Source organism: Suricata suricatta, chromosome 3, assembly GCF_006229205.1.
Source record: "Suricata suricatta isolate VVHF042 chromosome 3, meerkat_22Aug2017_6uvM2_HiC, whole genome shotgun sequence".
In the NCBI taxonomy this organism is placed as follows: Eukaryota; Metazoa; Chordata; class Mammalia; order Carnivora; family Herpestidae; genus Suricata; species Suricata suricatta.
In genome coordinates, this window is record NC_043702.1 from 68614977 (window position 1) to 68635782 (window position 20806).

At 41.2% G+C, this 20806-nt stretch overlaps 1 protein-coding gene across 6 annotated transcripts in view; it reads left to right on the forward strand.

Annotated features, from left to right (window-relative positions):
* RBMS1 (RNA binding motif single stranded interacting protein 1) overlaps window positions 1-20806 on the forward strand; it is a 211934-nt gene that overhangs the window by 84442 nt on the left and 106686 nt on the right. For 2 of the 6 annotated variants that reach the window (XM_029934499.1, XM_029934501.1), the window contains exon 1: window positions 21-141. The exons of the other annotated variants lie outside the window; for them this stretch is intronic. In XM_029934499.1, coding sequence (XP_029790359.1) covers window positions 73-141 — 69 coding nt within the window. In that variant the 5' untranslated portion in view covers window positions 21-72. Of the gene's footprint in view, window positions 1-20; window positions 142-20806 lie in introns of those variants that run through there. 6 annotated transcript variants of the gene reach the window in all.

Below are 20806 nucleotides of genomic sequence, written 5' to 3' on the forward strand. Positions count from 1 at the left end.
CGGCCCCTCCTGCGCCCTCCCCCTCGCGGCGAGGCTGCCCCGCGCCCGCGCCCGCCGCCCGCGCCCGCCGCGATGATCTTCCCCAGCAGCAGCGGCAACCCCGGGGGCAGCAGCAACTGCAGGACGCCCTATCGCAAGCAGGTGAGGCGGCGGCCGGGATGCCGCGCCGAGCCCGGCCGACCCGCTTTACAAAGGGCGCCAGCGCTCGGCCGGACGCCGCTCTCCTCCTCGGAGGGACTGGACTGGGCGGTGACCTTGTTTCCGAAGGAGGTGGCTCGCGGGCACGGCTCGGGCCGGTGACCTTAGGAGGGGAGATGCCCTCCTCTCCGCCGGGCCGGGTGGGACGAGGAGGAAGGGGAAGGGACGGAGAGGCGGAGAGAGCGGAGCGCGTCGGGCCGGGGGCTTCTCCCAGCTCTGCAACAAGTTTGGGTTCCCCCCTCCCCGAAACCTTTGTGTGTAGAAGAGTGCGATAATAAGTGATAACATTGGTTTGCAACAATCTTCACTTGCAACCTGAAAGAACCTGCCTGATTTCATATAGCAAACCCGGAAGACGTGTGTGTGTGTGTGTGTGTGTGTGTGTGTGTGTGTGTGTGTGTGTTCGCGCGCGTCCCCCCTCCCAAATATATATTACAAAAAAAAAAAAAAGACGAAACAGGAACTTCTGTCACTTTCTCGAGGTTTTCAATTTTCAGAAGCACAGGGAAATCCTGTGACATCCTAGTTGCAGAGATACTTGGATAAGCCTGAGTCATACACATGCCTTTTCCTATTTTAATACCGTTTCATACATTTTTTAACAGATTGAACTCCAAAGGCACTTTAGTGGTTAGATCGAAATCCCCTGCCGGGAAATAGGAGTGGAGCTGGGAGCTTATAGTTTTGGCCTTTTGTTTTGTTTTTCATCTTTGTTTTTAAAAGAAGGTTACTGAAGCCATGTTGTGATAAATCTCACAGAGCCTTTCAGCAGCAGCAATAACAAAACCTAGCTTTAAATTATGTAAAAAATGTGCAGGTCTGTTTAGAAAAGGTTAAACTGATTTAGAGGTCAGTGGCAAGATGCTTGTTGAGAAAACAAAAACACGATTGCAGATATTTTTCTTCCATAATAAATCTCTTGTCTACATCCTTAGCCTCGGAGACAAATCAATTAAGTTATTACCCCAATAATGATACAAGTGAACTCTATCCTTCCATCCAGACCGTGGCTCTGTTAAGATCATGACAGATGACAGGGATGCCTGGTGGCTTTCCTAAAGACAGTCACAGGATTATTGATTATATTTCGTCCTTTTTGTTCTCAAACTCATTTGCGGGGGGGGGGGGTATGTCTTTGCATAAGTATATGTAAAAGTAGGGCTAATTTGATCAGACAGTGATGTTGTCAAAAAGTATTGTTTTCCGTTCTTTTACTTGTTAGCTTTCCCGGGCAGCAATCACACCCTCGTCTGAATGCCCTGGCTACCCAAGTTAATGCAACTTTTACCTGGTTTAACAAAAGCTTTCTCTTTTTTTCCCATAAAAAAAAAGGTCTGCATTTCTGACTTGTCTGAAGTATATGCTAAAATTGACTAGATTCAAAACCAGGCATCTCTAAACTCATTTCACGTGGACTCATTTAAAATAAATGTACTCGTATCTAGCACACTTACATCAACTTCATCCCTGATGCCAATTTACAATGAATATTCTTCTCCTGAACTCTCCTCCCCCTACCCCCCACCTCTCTCTACCTGAAAAGATGGCTAATTATGTAAAGGCCTTATGTATTCATTTATTTATTGTCAAAACCCGGCGGGGTGTTAGCTCTGAAATGGGGAAAAGGCTCTGAGGGCGAGGCCCTTTTGCTGTGAGGGGCTGGAGGTTTTGTGTGTGGAGGGGGACAGCCTGCTGGTCTGGAGCACGCTGATAAGATGCTCTTCTTTTCACTGGGCTCTCCTTAGATTCAGAGACTAAAAGGGCTGACTGAATCAGAAAAACAAACAGACTTTCTTTTTTCTATAGGCAAAGAAAGAAATGAATGTGTAGGCATTATACAGACACAAGACCCCGGGTACCAGTGGTATTTGAGTCAAAGGTTTCTTTTGTTAGTATTTAGCCATTCACTGGGGAAGCACACTTCCAGTGTGGGGACCTGGTTACCATGAGTGACTTTGTGATCTCATCCTGGGCTTCGTCTAAACGAGAAGTCTAATTAATGCTTTTCATAAGACTTTGTGATGTTAGGCTTGTACCTTTCAGTTCAGATTAATTTGTTCATGTTGATGAAAGAATAGGTAAACTTTAGGTGTATAAAGTGGTTTGATTTTAATCTAGAAATATAAGCAGCCGTTAGAGCTGATTTCAAATAGTTTGCCTAAGGAAAAAATTGAATGTGAGGAATACCTAAAAACCACCTTTGGAAAAAGACATGAGAATCACAGTTTTTTATACATACGCAGGAGTAGTAGCTGACCATCATTGAGCACCTCACTGCCTTCTGGTCAGCATTCGGAGTGCTTTAGGTGGCTTCACTAATTTTAGTCACCTTGACAGCCCTGTGAGGCAGGCAGTAATATCTCCTTTGCAGTTGAGGCAGCTGAGGCACAGCTTGAGTGACGTGCCCGGTCTGTGCAACCCAAAGGCAGGATTTGGACCCTGGCAGTCAAGCTCTTAAAACCCCCCACCGCTCCTGCCTGCTTACACAGGCGCCCCCATAGAGACTCCTGCGGAGCTCACCTGCATCACTGCCCATTGCCTTTCTCACCTCCAGAGTCCAGTTTAGACATTCCTCTTGCCCCCCCCTTTTTTTTTAAGGGGAAGGGTGGAGGTTGTGAGGTTGGAAGTGAAGGATGAGGTAATTGGATGATATGGATGATAGGTTCGTGATTATTTCAATGCAGCATCTGTGTCAAAGTATTGTTTCAGTGGAAACCGTACAATCTCTTTTTAAAAAGTTCGTACTCTACATGTATAGGAGTCACCCAGTTTTAGTTCAGTGCTCATCTCCCTCCTGCCCCATGTAGTATATTGAGGGCATCAAAGAGCACTGATCTCTGTCATCATCTCGGATAAACAGGATTTTCCTGCATCACAGGCCTGTGAGCACTTTAGAAATACACCTGCTTGACTCAGGTCAAAGTGAGAGGCTTTGAGTGAAGTGATAACCCAGTAGGCAGCATCTGGCCAAAGAATGTTCAAGCCTCGGTGGAGAAGTGTGTACATCCTGTTATTGTTGACTGTGACTTTCAGATACACAGTATTCCTTAAGCATATCCAGTCTGTATGAAAGTGCCCCTATAATCTAAACAAAGACCATTTGTCAGGACTTCTGTAATTGTAAACCTGTTTTATTGTGTTTCAAAAGAAAACAGTGCTTCATATTATAGTCTTTAAATATAGAAAATGAATATTTCCATTTTTCTTTGAATTCTTCTATTAGCCACTTCCCTTCTTATGTTTTGCGACTTCCATTTTAGAACTGCTTTCTCGGGGAAGTTGACTTAATTATGTCATGTAAGTTGGCTTTTACAAACTGTAGCATGTAGTGATTCCTTCTTGCTGTATGCCCTGGTGATTTGCAGTGAGGCCTTTGAGGTGGAGAGTGAATGCAAGAATTTGTCTCTGTGTGTGTGTGTGTGTGTGTGTGTGTGTGTGTGTGTGTGTATCTTTCTTTTTCTGTACAAATGATATTGCCAGCAAGTAGCTGAACTTGTTAAATGTCGCTAACTTTTGACGAGTGAAGTACTTATCTCCCCAGTTTAAGTAGATTTACATAGTTTGCTGCTTTTTGAAGATTAACTGGGTGTAGCTGCACGTGAAGAATCCAACAGTGATTCAGTGTTTGGCCTTGTTGGAGGATGACACACAAAGCTGTTGATTAATCCTTTTCAAGCACTTTCTGTTCACAGCAATTGATGTGTAGTAGATTGGGTTTTGTTAGGTTTGAAGATTAAAGTTGTGCATCGAAATACTTAAATAAAAAAGCAGAGAAATACTTAAATGAACACTGAGCTACTCCCAGTTTGTTGCTTTTAGCAAGAGGTAAACATACTCAGGCCACAGAGATTGGCAGTTTAGGGGAAGGTAGCAGAAAATTAAATTGGTATGCATAAGTAAGGTCTTACCTTTTTTTACTTTAAGCTATCTCAGCGTCTTGGTGATTCAGTAGGATTTATGAATCAAGGAACTGCGTTTTAAACATGTATCCATAGCCATTTGAAAAGTACAGAATTCTCCATCTGTGATCACCCACTTTTTCTGCTGGGCATCCCTTTTGGCAGCTCACTACATTTTCTGTAGTTCACTTCAGGTTTTGAACACATTTCTTGTTTTCGTTTGTTCGTCCTTTTTAGAGACTCAGTTATGTTGTCAACCGGGCTTACCTACCACCTATTTGGCAATACTTTTCAAGTCTTTTCTTAGTTGGGGGTGGGGGTGTGGGACGGAGTCTGTCTTGCCCAGGTTTCTGAGAATATATTTCCAAAGCATTCCACCAAAAATAAGTATTTAAAGATACATAGACAGTATTCCTTCCCAGCCTCAACTATATTGAATCTTCACAACATCCCATATGAAGTAGAGAAGGGTCAGGAATTTGGAGGCAGTGAGTTTAAGTGACCTCGTTGGTCTCTGCCGGCAAGGCTGTGTCTGCTACCAGGAAGAAGAGAAGGAAGCCCGGCGGTGGCCCCACCACACTTCCCTTTACTTGGCCTCCCAAGGACATGTGGCACGCAGAGCGTCCCAGATTTCAGCTTTGGGAAGTGTAGCTCTGTAACTTATTAGTGTTTTTTGTTTGTTTCATAAAGGCCTTTACTCTAGGGTTGTCAGATAACATATAGGACGCCAAGTTAAATTTAAATTTCAGATATACCACGAATAATTTCTTCATATCCATATGCCCCAAATATTGTGTGGTATTGTGTATTTTTATTCACTCAGTCTGGCAACCCTGTCTCCTGGGACGCCAACTGACTTCTTAAAACTAGTGATACAAAATCGTAATTAAAAACCCTATTGTTCCTACTTTTTCCACTAAAATTTTGCCTCTTAGCCTTACCTTGAACCCTGATGATAAGGCAGATTTCCCCTTGTAACTTCTTTAACCATCATTCAGCCTAATTGAAAGAGCGTAGGCTTTTTGCTTAACCTGTATAAATCTCAGTGCCCATTCCACAGGTTGTTGCTGTCAGTCCTTCTGAGGTGCTATTATTATTAATGTCTCCACGGAGCAAGCAGCAGCAGGTGGTCCTGGGAGGCTCTGTGTGATTCCTAGGAGACCTTGACACAGCCTCTGAGAATGGACTGTGTTTAGAAAGTGGGGACAGCCTCTAAAATGGTAAGGACCCAGAGCTTGAAGATGAGACTCTTCAGCCACTGGAAGGAAAGGGAAAGAGAGAGAGGAAAGAAAGAGGGAAGGAACCAAAAAGTGGAAAAGCGCATTCTACCATATTTTAAAACAATTATTCCTGTATTATGCTCTTATTAGCAGAGTTTGCCTTCTCTTTGGAGAAAGAGCCTTCGATTTTCTCTTCTTTACTTATGCAAATACATGATTGGAGAAGGAAAAAAAGCACTCTTATCAGTGAGAATTGCTTTCCTTTAATTTGCTTGAAAACAGATTTGATTATTAGTATATGCACGATGATTTCCTGAATTCTTTCCTTTGTCTTGTTTGTATATTTGGTTTTCAGAGACTCCGTCTTTGCATTACTCAGAAAAATAAACAATTTTTTTTTGTCCTTGGACATCTGTAGGTGTTTGGTGGGTGTTTGTTTTTAAACTCACATCTGTAGAGAATGCTTCACTTAATACATTCTAAAAGCTTAGTGAATTTTGAAATAGGATAGACATACCATGAAGAAGAAAGCAAGCTTTTTCTGGAGTAAACACTAGGTGAAAAAATTAAATTCTACTGTACAGGTAATGAATCAATAATAGCTATTTTTTTAAAGCTTATTTTTTAAGTTTAAATCCAAGTTAGTTAACATACAGTGTAATAATAATTTCAGAAGTAGAATTTAGCGATTCCTCACTTATATATAATACCCATTGCTCATCCCAAGTGCCCTCCTCAGTGCCCATCCCCCCACCTCCCCTCCAGCAACGCTCTGTTCTCTGTATTTAAGAGTCTCTTGTGGTGTGTCTCCCTCTCTGTTTTTATATCATTTTTGCTTCCCCTCCCTTATATTCATCTGTTTTGTATCTTAAATTCCACATATGAGTGAAATCATATGATATTTGTCTTTCTCTTACTGACTTCGCTTAGCATCAGATGACTGTTGTTATTTAACACTTATTAGATGGCAGCAACTACAGCAAAACTTGATGTGATTCAGAGTAGTACCCTAATAAATATATATTTCGGTTCCACTTTATTTAAACATGTAGAATTTCAAAACAATATAGTGTAAACTAGGGAAGATTATATTCATATTTGTTAATTGTGCATACGCTCTAGTCTCAGAAGTGCATTTTAAGGACCAGAGAGAAATTGCCAGAATATTAACAAGTACTTTCCTCTGTTGGTAGGCATAATCATTAGTGACTTATTTTGAGAGATTGTTTATATTTTTTCAACTTTCCAGTCCTCCTTGTCTCCCACATTAAATACATAGTTCTTTGGTTCTCAAGAAAAAAATGAAGTGGAAAAACTTTAGAAAATTATGTTTAATGTCTAAAAGTTACGAACATCCAAGAAGTTCATGTCATTGAGGATTTCATCAAGTAGCATAAAGATGCTCCTTGTTTCTGTGCCTGAGCTTTGAGATGTGGTTCTTTCCTATTTTTTATGAAATTCTACTCTTACTTTTACTGAAAATTCTTAATACCATCTTTTTGAAAATCACTTTTACTGATAGATAGTTTTTATGAACGTAGTATTTTCCTATTTTATTTATTTTCCTTTTTTTTTTAATGTTTATTTCAGAGAGAGAGCGAGTGAGAGCAAGCGAGCATGCGCAGGGAAGGGTCAAAGAGAGAAAGAGAAACAGGTTTCAGGCTCTGAGCTGTCAGCACAGAGCCTGACGCGGGGCTCAAAATCACTCATAAGCTGTGAGATCATGAGCTGACCTGAAGTCAAGAGTTAGATGTCTAACTGACTGAGCCACTCAGTCGTCCCAACATTTTCCTATTTTAAACGGACTTTTAAATATGCTTTGTATGTTTTGATGTTTTAAAAACATTTATCTACACCGATTCATCTACATGAGTCAGTAAGGGAAAAAATAGGAATCATCTTATCCTAGATTACTTTTCAAGAAAGTAGCTATCCTAAATATTGAAGAATTGACCATTATTGTCTCTGTTTTCATTTGACTTATAGCTGAACTTAAATATAGCTGCTTTGGGGGCAGATTCACCCACATTTAACTTCTACATTAAATGTGAAAAACGAGACTGTTCTACTACTTATGTCAGAATCCTTTGGATTTATTTTCTTATGAATGCTCATGACTATCTTCATCACATACTTCCTTTTTAGTTTTAGCTTTTTGAAAGGGCAGTGGAGTGGGAGGTGTGGCTTCTTTACAGACATCTTTAATTTATAATGGAACATGAGGTTTCTGTAAGAAATACACTGTTCAGATAATGTCAGCACTTTAGAAGCTGTTGTTACTGTGTAACCCAGGGGGATTTTCAGGATGTCAGGGGAGTTTTAGATGTGCACTGTGTCGAGGCTTCTAGGCTCCAGAGTGAGAGGAGGAGGGAGCCTGGGGGAGGAAGGAAGAGGTGGGGGCTGAGAGAGAGAAGGAAAGCAGTATTGCCTTGTCGGGTTCTTACTGCATTAGTTGGTGCGTCACTTTACAACATCTGCTAAAGTCTCATTATTTCGGTGCTTTGTACCCAGGCTGGGGCACAAATATGTAGCTTCGTGTTTTGTATTATCTCAGATTATTACATTGCATTTTTTTCTTCATGTCATTCCCATCACCTAGAATTTCCTTTCAGCTGTGTTTGAAGACAAGATCTCTGTCTCTCCCCCTTCAGGGAATTGCCCCCAAATGGCCCTTTTGGAGGACCATTTATGATCAAACCAATCCTATCTAGTGAAAGATTCTAGTAATGACATTGTCTTTACTTTCTGTCTCTGTGTTGTCAGTTGTATAGGTCAAGTGCATCAGACCAATTCCAAGGGAGTGGATATGCTCTTTAGTTTAACTGAAAGTTTAACAGACTCCAAAGCATTGAGTTAAATAATTATTGAGTATGTAACCTAAGTTAAGTCGTTTGGGGCACAGACATCATTCTGTAGGAAGTAAGCTGGTGGCACACAGGGGATACACTGTTGCTCATCAGGGGAAAGGCTGGGCAGGAACACCTGTCAACTAGCTGTGAGATAGCAGGGACCCAAAAGAAGGCAGCCAAATTGTGGACAAGAGGAAGAGCCAAATTTTAGAGACATTTGAGTACATAAAGCCCCTAAAATTGTATGTAAAATGTAGAACCTGGGGAGAGGTTCCTAGCTTTCATTAGTTTGCCAAAGGTATCTGTGTCTTCCAAAAGATTTATGACCACATATGAAAGGGGGAGAACTTACAAATGATGCCGAATTTCTAACTCAGAGGAGATGGGATCGTTGGTTACATCACGGAAGGTGACATTTCAGGCGGAAGGAACATGACAGCAAAGATTTGAAGATAGAAAGCATGGGCTCTATTAGGGGAAGAGTGAGCAATTCAGGTCGGCCGGACTACAGGGTCGAGGTTGGAGAACAGAGGGGAATAGTGTCTAGTTTGCTAGAATGGCTGGACGAGAGAAGCCAGAGTTTAGAAGGGGGTGCCCTGGTTGAAATAAAGTTGTAAAACGGAGTAGTGGCAGTGTGGATGTATTCGATGGGATGGATTCAAGATACTGCACACAGAAAGTGACAAGATTTGGCTGGTGAGTGGGTAGGAGGATCCTAGGTTTCTAGATTTAGATGATCAGGAAAATGAAGAGTGACTGCAGACTTGCTTGCTCTGAGCTCAGTGGTAAGGAAGAACCCTGCCATTCTGATACAGAGATTTTCTACATTTTTTAATGTGTTAAAATAAGTAGGGGGAGAGGTTTGCTGAATATTAATGCTCAGACATCAGGGATGCAGAAGGTCCTTTCCTAGGCAAGTCAGTCTTATAAAGGAAGAATTCCAGACTAAAGGGCTAGTAGCACCCACTGTATGAACCACTGTACCAAGTCATTTTGCATCGAGGAGATGGTTGTAAACTTTTTTTTTTTTTTTTTTTTTACTACTTTCCTCCTGGGACTGCCCTAAAGCCAGTATAGAGGCTGTGTCACATGGGTGCTTGAGTTTTCATGTTTGACCCAGACCCCCACCTTCTTTGGAGTGAAGCACACAGCAGATCTTCTTGATAGTACGTGTCATTTATACTGTGTAGTCATCAATACCATCTGTAGTGTAGTAAGTACCTTCATTTTGTTAAAAGATTTCCCACTTCAACAGAAGTACGGAAGATGGGCAGGTAGGGTGCTTCAGGGGTTAGGGTGTTCATCCCACCACACTAAAAATTTCTGAGGAGAGGCAGTGAGCTTGGTTTGGCCATTACCCTTTCATACATTACCCTCCCCAGGCAGAACTGGAGCTGTGGACACAAAGCTTAGAATGTTGTGAAACTTAAGAGGTGGAGCACTGCGTGTAGGTGAAAGCACTCCAGGGAGAGAATATGTCCCCAAGAGTCTGGACAGATCTAGGGAAACAAAGGTTCCGTAGCGGGAAATGTTGGGGGAATCCAGAGTGTCACAGAAGCCCAAGAAGAAAGGACGAAGCTTCAAGAAAAGATGGTCAGCTCTGTTAACTCCTTTCCTAGAGGTCAGGAAAGACAAAGGCCGAGTAAAAGGCTTTTGGAAATAATCTATTGGGAGGTCTTTGCAAGTCTTTGAAACAGAAGTTTCAATAGAGTGGTTCTGTGTGTGGCAGGGCCGGGAAGGGAAGGCAGGTATTCGGGTTGTAGAAAGCACATTCCAGAGGGTTTAAGGAGTGAATGAGGGAGGAGGGTGTGTCTTTAGAGAAAGGGGGTGTCCAAAGGAAATAGTCCCTTCAGACAGCCTTGAGGGAAGATTATCTTAGTATCTGACTGTGGATGTAGGGTAGAGCAAGATAATGGAAAACAGAAGGAAGAGGTGGAAATAGGTCTTTAAGAAAGATTGAGGCAAGGTTAGTCTTTCAGGGAAGGGATCTGCATGAGTTTCAGGTCAATGATACTGGAAGGAGGAGGTTGGGAATGCAGGGATGTCAAAGAGAAGTAGGGAGAATGGTGACACTCAGTCCTTTAAAAAGCTTACATTTCAGTAAGGAGACTAAGGTCATCTGTTAAGTATGAAAAAAAGTTGGAGGGAGGGGATGTAATTCTAGGCTTAAAAAGTATGACAAAAGATTTGGAATAATTTCTTTTGGGAATTTGGGGAGTATTCAAATCGAGATGAGTAAAAAAATGACTGAGCTGTAGTGAGGGCCCCTGGGAGTTCAGTGGTCTCAGTTGGCAAGATATTTTGACCCTTTTCCAGCAATAAATGGGGGGAAAGAATCTGGGTAAAGAGGGTTTGGCATTGCTAAGGTGAATATATGCAAAAATTGAGAGCACTGTTATGAAGGTTAAGGAGACAGGTGAAATGAGAAGACGTGATAAACCTGGAGACCAGGGAAGGGCATGCAGGTTGTAATGAGATAAAAAGTGAGGTCCCTGGGAGTGAGAGAAGGAGAAATTTGAGAGGACATTCTGGGATCAAGGTGTTGAAGGTGGGGTCGTTTCAGGATGTTAGGGCTGCTGGGGCGATTAAATGAGATAATGCATATGTGTTTGGCAGGCAGTGAATGCTCAGGTGGTTATAATTATGCAGATGTGGCTCTTGTATAACTTATACCTCCCTATCTCTACTGTTATAATATTTGCGTAAATCAAATCCTACTTCAGACAGGCTTCAACAAACCATGAACCACAAACCAAAATAAAATACTAATTTTTTTAACTGAACCACAAGCCCAGCTTAAGTTTTAAAATACACTGTCAAACTATTTCAGAACATCTAAGTTGCTTTTGAAGAAAAAAAGTTGGAAATGGGTGTGGATCTCAACTCCATCACTTATTGGACCAACTGGCTGGCTTGCCCGCAGGCCTGCCTTCCTCCTCCTCCCTCCCTCTCTCCCTCCCTTCCTCCCTCCTTCCAGTCCTTCCTTCCTTCCTTCCTAGGGTACGAACTTAGATTCTTTGTCGCTTCAGAGGAGAAAGTCAGGTGGATTTCTGGCTCTGTGAGTGCCACCTTTCTCACCATCACCACTTTGTTATGTCCCTCCTCCAGGAGCCTTTACACACCATTCCAGATACACCTATAAGTCTTTCTCTGCCTTTCATTCTGTTTAGTATCTTAGCATCTGAACTATCTTCTTTAATTATTTTTCCTCACAGAATGTGTGAGCTCTGAAGGGAAGAGGCTAATATTTATCGATTACTGTGCACTGGGCATAGGGCTGAGTACTTTTACATTTCATCGTCTCTCTTCTACAGCACTTCTGTGAGATATTTCCTCTTATCCTCATTTCACAGAGGTATTGTAGACACAGAACCCAGACAGTTTCAGTTGTTCACCCCCAATTCCTGAGAGAATGGATATACAGCCCAGATCCTTACCCAGCTTCTCGGGCTTCTCCACTCCACTCTACCAGCAGGAAGGATCTCATATATTGCTTTCACAGAAAAAGGTGGACATGGGTATGGATCTTCATCATTTATTAGTTCACAGTTAGAGTGAACACATTTCTTTTTTTAAAAATTCGTTTTAATGTTTATTTTGGGGTGGAGGGGCAGAGAGAGAGAGAGAGGAAAACACAGAATCAGAAGCAGGCTCCAGGCTTTGAACTGTCAGCACAGAGCTCTATGTGGGGCTCGAACCCACGATCCGCAAGATCATGACCTGAGCCAAAGTCAGACGCTTAATTGACTGAGCCACCCAAGTGCCCTGTGAACACATTTCTTAAACTTTCTTGGTCTTAATTTTCTCAGAGGCAAAACTAGATGTAATAGTTAATGTTATTGAGATGATTAGGTGAAGTCATATATGTGACAGTACTTGGCACAGTACGTGGCACAGGGGCTCTGTCTGCTTCTCTCTTTCCTTGGAGTATCACCTAACACATCAGGATGTTAGAGGATGGGTCAAGGGAAGCTTGAAATGATAATAGTGGTGGAAGATGGATCATTCTGTTCATTAGCAGAAAACGCTTTGTGATGAGAAAGATCTAGAAGTGAAACTCAGTGCTCACTGGTAAAATGGAAGTGATTATTCTATCTGTCCCTGACTTCTAGAGTGAAGGATCAATGAGTTAATGTAAGATAAAGTGTTTTGTGACCTGTCGACACTGTAGTGATGTTACTACGGTTTCTGAGATGGATGCCCTAAACTATTATGTGACCATTTTGCTTCTTTCAGCATCTGATTTTAAATTCATGAAGTTTATTGTTTAAAGCTGCTTCCCCCAAATTATGTTCACTAAGATACTTGGATTCTATTAAATATTGAAAGTGTTCCAAGAATTAAAATATTTGGTGTTCAAAGAAACTTGGGAAACACTACATACTATATGGTATTGTCTTGGAGAGTTACAGTATAAATTAGCATAAAACAGTCTCTGAGAAGTCCTGCAATAAAGACATTTGTCCAGCTTTATGCATTTCATTGTTTTCTAGAATTACTATATCTTGGAACTACTTGTCCTAGAATAGTTACTACCTACATTCTATAGGAATGTTTAGGAGACATTTATTTAAGGAGCCTTTTGCATTTGGAGTTGGAAAGGATCTTAGATGCTATCTAGTGCAACCTCTTTGACCCACAAGGAATGAAAATCCAGAGACAGTGAGTGATTTGTCCAACGTCTTACAGTGTGAAAAGCCTGTCTTCTGATTTTTAGTTCTCCACCACCTTACCTTAAAAGTCTTGGCTGTTCCAAGTGTGGTACAGTCTCATATCCACGTTTTCATAGGAGGTTTTTAAAAATCATTTTCTGAATAAGTGGGCTTTTAGGGATGGTATGTTGCACATTACATTCAGACAAAATAAACTGGAATCTGCCAGCTGTCATCTCTTTTGTTTTTAATTTCTCGTCTCTTAAGGTTCATTTTTCCACCTCTTTTATTGCTTCTTAAAGCATTTATGAAATCATGATTACTGACTTGGGAAATCAATCTAGTTTAAAATATCAGCGATCTAGAAAACCCACACATTCTAATTATTGATGCCCTCCCTTGCCCTATAAATTTATTTTGTCGTTTCTTTCTCTCTCTCTCTCTCTCTCTCTTTTGTATAATTGGCTGTGGGTAGACAAATTTACATATTTTTAGCCCCTTCCTGCCTGACTTATGACAGCATGCAGAATTTGCTCTGTGGTTTCTAGGTTAAGTTCCTGTACAGCGGAAACCACAGTGAAGACTTTACAACCCCGCTGTGCGGAAGGCCCTCCAGGACATGCTTCTCTGTGTTCTTGAACAATGCAAATGACCAGTTTATTGCCCTTTTTTTAATAATTAAGATATTTCAGGCACAGTAGTTCACATGGAACATTTCTCTTTTTATGTATTTCAAGGTTCTTAGTTGCCTAGTGGGCAGGTGTCTGTCAGGGACCCTCATTGATTCTTTCTGGTGTCTACAACATGAAAATTAACCCTCCATGAACCCAGTGATGTGATACTAGTGTTTGGATGAAGTGATATGAAATAATGTCTACTATATCATGTGTACCACACACAAAAAACAAAAACCATAGACTCGTAGTGCTAAAAGAATCTTAAGAGATAAGCTTTTCCAAGTCCTTATTTTAGGGATCAGGATGTTTCAGTATCACACAGCTTATTTATAACAAAACCAGGACTAGAACCCCATATATCCTGACAGTGCAGTTTGGATCTTTTTGAACAAATCCAACTAGGATCATTATTCATTCATTTAATATTTTTAGAGCCCATATGGGCCAACCACTATGTTAGGCCCTGAAAATAACAAATGATCCTGTTCTCAACCTTACAATCTAATAGGGGCTATGGGGCAGGTATATAAATAAGTATATAAGGTAGGAATTAATGCCATAAGAAGGGCAGATATTTAAGAAGTTCATAGTAACATATCTAACCTACGTGCCATGCTCCAACTGATCTGAATTTAGACTATTTGATTTCCAGGTACATTTGATTTGATTCCAGCGTAGAAACAAGATTCTCAGTTAGCTGATCAATTTTGTCATTGTGTTAGTTGTCACAACCCTTTAACTGACCATATTGAGCTGCTTATTGGGGTACTAAAGCAGAGTAGAGAAGAAAAGAAAGTCTATCGTCCACTTTCCTGGCATCAATTCATTGCCATAGTTGGTTTTAATTCTTCGAAAGGGATGTGGGAAACTAGAGAGCATTAAGACAAATTCAAGCAAAAAAGATGCTATTTCAACTTCAAAGAGGATCTTCTTTTCATTTTCTCTAGTTCGATGTGTGAATTAGGAATGGAAAATAGTACTTGTGGAGTAGGAATTGTTGACAGTCAAGGTAAAGATTCAGTAAAGGTTTACATAGGAGTTGCTCATATATTACACAGCATTGTGGGTAGCTCAGCTCAGCAGATGTTTTTCTGTGAAGAGCCAGATAGTAAATATTTTAGCCTTTTCAGTCCATAAGGTCTCTCTTACAGGTACTCAGCACTGCCTTTGTAGCTCAAAAGCAGCCATACATAATGCACATACAAATGGAAATGGCTGTGTTCCAACAAGTGGCAGATGAGATTTGGCCTGTGGACAGTGGTTTGTAGGCACCTGATCTATAGGATCCTTTGTTGGCCCTTTTACCAAAAGGTACACAGAAGGAATTGCAAGAAAATGAAACTCAAACCAGATAACAATGATACTAGCATCATCAAAACAGGTTAGACACAGAGTAAAACCAAGTGAATGTAGGTCTGATTCATAGCTTCGACCAAAAGGTTTTGGATTAACGGCTCAGTCTTGACTAAGTATTTTATTTGACTCTGTTTAGGTAGGCATCCTTTATGTATCTATGTAATCATTACTTCCTTAGTCAGTTTTTTGTATTTTGAACCCCTAAGGCTTGGCCATAACTCTGAAGTGGTAAGACAGAGAGCCATGGTAAAATAGAAATAGCATCCTGGCAGTTACATGTTAATTTTTTTCTTTAAACATATTTTTTGACTAAATTTGTATTTTACTAATTATTATCAGAACAACCTGGTCTGAGCAAACTACTGTTACACCTGTGTAATTAGTTTGCTAGGGCTGCCGTAACAAAATTTTATAAACTGAGTTCTTAAACAACAGAAATTTATTTCTCACAGGCCTCAAAGGGAAGTCCAAGATCAAGGTGTTGGCAGCGCCATGCTCCCTCCGGAGGTGTGAGGGAAGACTCTGTTCCAGGCCTCTCTCCTAACCCCAATCTTTGTATGACATTCTCCCTGTCTCTGTGTCTGTCCCAGATTTTATAAGGACTCTAGTTTAGGCCCCATCTTGATAACCTCATCCTAACTTGATTATCCCTGTAAAGGACCCTGTCTCCAAATAAGGTCACATTCTACTCCAGCGATATCTTTCTTTTTGGGTGGGCCCAATTCTTCTCATAACAACCTGATACCAGACAGTCCTCTTAGAACTCATCAGTTGGTAGTCTTTGGCCCAAGATAAAGCCAGAATGCTTCATGACTCATTTATGATCATATTAGCTTTCAAATAGAAGTATTATACTGCCAGCCCTGTTGTGCACATGTGAGGAAATGTTTTGTTTTGTTGTTTTCAACCTACTGGATAAAAGAAATTTCTTTATAGAAATAACTTAACCATGTAAAATGGCTATGGAAATGTCCATTAGGAACCATAACCTTCAAGGACCTTGATTAACTGACACGCTCCTCCCACTGATTGGCTTTGCCCAAGTCTGTACCTGTCATTTCAGCCAAACGTCTTTTCCTTGCTTCTTGCAGTCTGTTTTTCCTTTCTTCCAAGCTTTTGTTAAGCTGTCACAAATGGCCACAGAACTCTGTTCTCTTCAAGTTCACATTCCTCTCTTCTTTAAATTGAAATTTGAGGTCTGCCTCTTCCAGGAAGATGATCACTGTACTTTGTCTCTCTCTCTCTTTTTTTTTTTTTTTTCCAGTTCCTTCTATTACATTAAGACAGAATTCTGATGCGATGGTTTTCTATCAACTACATCTCAGTTGGGGTTTGCGTGTAGGTTGAGTGGAGAAGCAGTAATGCTCTTTCTATGGAGGAGAGGATGATTTGCACCACTACCCATTAAGGCGTCAGGTTACCTCTAGGGACTTGGAATGGGAGTGAGTTACTGTAGTTATGAGGTAAGTCCTCCATAACAGCAAGGTTCTTGTCATTTGCAAGTATTGTTCTGAAAGCTATTATAGAGCTATAGTTCTGTAAGGAACATGAAGTGATATTAAAGCCTCTTGAGTCTTATATTAAAATTTAAAGATGTTCATAGGCTCCATTTGAGGTACCTCACTTTGGTTATTCTCAACCTTCTCTTTCTCCCTTTTCTTTTTTTCTTTATTTTTTAAATGTTTATTTTTTGAGAGGGAGATAGAGTACTTGTGAGAGCAGGGGAGGGGCAGAGAGAGAGAGAGACAGAGAATCCCAAATGGGCTCTGTACTAACAGCAGAGACCCCAACACAGGGCTCGAACTCCTGAACTGTGAGATCATGACCTGACCCAAGTCGGATGCTTAACAGTCTGAGCCACCTAGATGTCCCCTTTTTTTTTTCTTTTCTTTTCCTTCCTTTCCTTTCCTTTTTTTTTTTTTTTTATCTTCTCTTCTCTTCTCTTTGTTTCTTTTTCCTTTGAAACCTAGGACACATCTTGGATGCCAGCAATTTTTAAAAAAACAATAAATTAGTTTTTTCTCTTTACAAACACAATAAATTAGTTATTTGTCTTCCTTTTGTAAATTATATATAAATTGTACTTAATTGATGAGTTGTTCTTTTGTTTGCTTCATATTTTTGAGCACTGGAACCTGTATTTGTCACGTTCGATTTATGTAGCATAGCACTTTACATGTATATTTGGGGCACAACATTTACTGGTTTTATTCTCAGGTTTTCTTTCAACGTCCTGTTTTTTTGGGGGCGGCTGGGTGGCTCAATCAGTTAGTTAAGTGTCCAGTTTGGTTCAGGTCATGATCTCAGTTTGTGAGTTGGAGCCCCGCGATGGGCTCTGTGCTGATGGGTCAGAGCCCGGAGCCTGCTTCAGATTCTGTGTCTCCCTCTCTCTCCCTCCCCTGCTCGCACTTGTCTCTCTCTGTCTTTCAAAAATAAATAAATGTTTAAAAAAATTATCAAAGTCCTGTTTCCTTGCTGCATTTAAAGCTTGGATTTGCTCATGTAGACTTTTTCAGAAACACAGCCAATGTGTGAAGTTGAGCATACTTATTAGTCATTAGAAATAAGCAAGAATTTATCAGTGACTGCAGTGCTGTGTGTCAGGGAATGTGCGTTTCTGCCCCAAATAAGGTTGTTAGGTTTATAAAAGCAGCGACCTTCTGAGGTTTTTGGCCACAAACAGTCACAAAAACTAAAGTAAAGATTTTAGACGGTTTATAAAATGAACAGGTGTGGAATTGACTGCATGACTGAATAGGAACAGAAAGGTCTTGTTGTATAGGAGGGGCACCGTGGAAGACCTCTTCCAGGGGCATCTCCAAGGTGAGGATTTGTATTTGTTTGTACCCAGTGAAGTGTGTAGAGTTGTTAACCTGGAACTGGACAGTGAACTCTACATGTCAGTTAGTGAGGAGCCAGGAAACCCTCTCACATCTGAGAGAGGGTTGGTAAGAACTGTCAGATCAAGAAACCGGAAATTGCTCAGATCAGCTGATGCAAAAGAGGATCTGGAAGGTGGGGCCAGAGAATGTGCAGTTTTAGAACCAGGAAACGCCTTTTCCTGTTGGCGAGTGAAAGGATCAAGTGTCATTTGGATGAGTTGAAAGACACTGTGGAGAGCAAGGGACCAGATGGTGCTTTGGGAGTGGCATAGTCACAGAGTCAGGGTGCTGGGGCATGAGGGAGTAGCAGAGCCCCAGTGTCTAGAAGATTCAGGTCAGCTCTAGAGACCGTAGAATAGAATAGACCTTCCCTCAGTAGGAGGAACATTAGGACTCCTAATTTCGAAGACACACTATCTTTGTTTTACGCTTTTTAGAGGCGTTTCCTGAAGTGTGGTCCAAGGGCTGCCTATATCAGAATCTCCTGGGGTTCTCATTAAAAATGTAAACTTTGAGGCCTCACTGTGTCAGGCATACTTGGACACTGTGGGCCATTTTAAGGTCTCCAAGTGATTTAGAAGCTCACTGAAATCTAAGGACCACTGGGGTGAAAGAATCCTCAGAGAAGCTCTGCTTGTTTGAATCTTTCAGTGATGAAGAATGAGCTATCTTATAAAGCTGTGATCTTTTAAGTCCACGGATGATGCAGGCAGGAAATGTAAATGGATGCCAAGTAGAGAATGACAAATTTATGAGTAACAGAGTCAGAACTGGGTCCAGAGAAAAATTGGGATACATCTCTTCAGACTGACGTCAGAAAAGCCAACCACGCGTGTCCCTTGGAAACTTGGTTGGCCAGAGTACTGGACTTAGCTAGGCTGATGCATTTGAGCCATTCTGAACTTCTATAAGAAACTGGAAGTGGTTTTGCAGGCGTCTGGTACAATGTTGAGCCAACTAGGATTCCAGGGTCAGGCATAAGCCTTGAGGATCAGATGGAAATCTTTGAAATTCAGGATACAGACAAGCTTTTTCTTTTTTTCCTGTCAAATTTTTGCCATGGATTTCTAGCTTTCCTTTTTTCTTCTTTCTTTCTTTCCTTCCTTCTTGTATTTTCAGATATACTTTGCTTGCTCAGCCACAGTCCACAACACTTAGCAGTTACTGCTAATATTAGGAAATAACATTTACTAAAAAAAAGCTCTTGCTAAAATTTGAGGTTTTCCCAATTCTACCTCCTCCCTCCTAAGGGGAGAATACAAAGAGAACCAATATAATAAAAAGAACGGTGACTGTAGTGTAGTTTTGCTGGCCTCAGCCTTTTCTCCACTGTCACCACTGCCCAGCCCCCCTACTATAGGGAGTGACAGGATTGTGACAGTTTGAACTTCTGTATTGACAACTGTACGTAGCTAGGAAAGGAAAAGCAGTCAGGAAAATCAAGAGGTGAGGGCAGTCTTAGGATTTGATAAACCAGACGGTGAGTATCCTGTGGTAAAATTTGTTGAAAACAGTAACTTGACCGCCATGGGGGAAACAAGCTTCTCAGTCCGTCAGCTGATGTCCAGCTAAGAGGCATGGGATCTGTGAAGATTAACAATTAGCATGAAGATACCAGCACACTGGAAAACAGACCCAAGTTAATAAAAGGAGGGTTAGAAGGAATAAATAATCAAAGTCTTACAGTTCAGTGAAAACTACTGAGGGAAATTGAGTATAAGTAAGTGTGTGAAAAGGCCGGTGTGGTCGGTTTGACCATGAGTATTAGTCATCAAACTGACTTCGCTGCTTAGGCCGTTAATAGAGCTTTGCCTACATTAATAAAATTACAGTATTTAGATAAGGAAATGAAGTCATCGACTGCTAAGACATTAAAAGTTCTAATCCAAAAGTTCATCTATGTTGTTGTTTTAATTAGGACCCCTTGTTTTTTCGCAGAAGCATTGCATTTGGTAGGTTTAGTTCTCAGGCTCTCCTGTTGAAATGTTATTAATAGTAGTTAGAATCCTATGTTAGCTACCAAGCCCGTAGTCTTCTAAGGGACTCTCAGAACGGGTAGTGACAGCTCCAGTTCTGAATCTCTGTGAGCAGAGCATTGTCACGTGGTGCATTAGGTAGAGGGAAAAAATCGCTTTCTCACTTCTAATAATCATAATGAAAAATGTAAATCATCATGGCCTTTTGTTCTTCCTCTTCTCTCTCCAAAGACTCAGAATAACGGAAGTGAGGCCCCTCAAATGGAACATAGGCCCGTCTTTACATTATCTTGCCGATGCTCTTCTCAGCTGTCTTAAATGACGACTCTCTCCCCACATTGTACCGTGAAGTTCTGGGATTTCAAAGAAGGGCCGTAACTTAAGGTATCTCTAGCTAGAATTTCAAGTGGTAAAAAAGTCCAGGGACGATGAGGACTGATCAGATTTGATCGGGCCAGCTTTTCCAGGGAGCCTTTCTTGGGAAATCGTCCTCAGCGATCCACTCCCCATTTTACTTGCCTTTTGTAGCAACTTCCACTTTGGACTCATTTTTGTTTTCATTTTTTTCCTTATTGTGGCTGGGCAAAAGAGCCTCAAAGCAGCAGGAGAGGGATTGAAAAATTACTAATAAGTCAGTTCTACGAATCAATCCGTGGGTGCCTGCACTCGGCTGGGTCCTGACGGCCATGCATATTGAGAAAGATGAAGCCAAGTGCAGCTGGCAGTTACTGAGCACCCCTTGTGGGCTGGGCATTTTACCCTGACACGCTTGTGCAATCCATAACCATTCTGCAAGCTAGAAGAGATGGTATTGTCCTCACTTAACAGATGAAGAGATGAAATGTGTGGGCGTGAAATCATTTGCCCAAGGTCATGGTGAGCAAATGGCAGTGGTGGGATGTGAACTGAGGCCGTTCGATTTCAGAATCCATCCTTTCAACTCTCATTGCTATAGTGCCTCCTTAGAAGTTGTCTTGGCCACAGTTGTTGGTTATTGCACTTGTCTGGCGCCTTAAAGGAATACCACTGGAGGCTAATAGTTGTTAAGATTTTAATTTGGACAGCTTCTATGTTGGAGCAATTAGAAATGTCAGAGA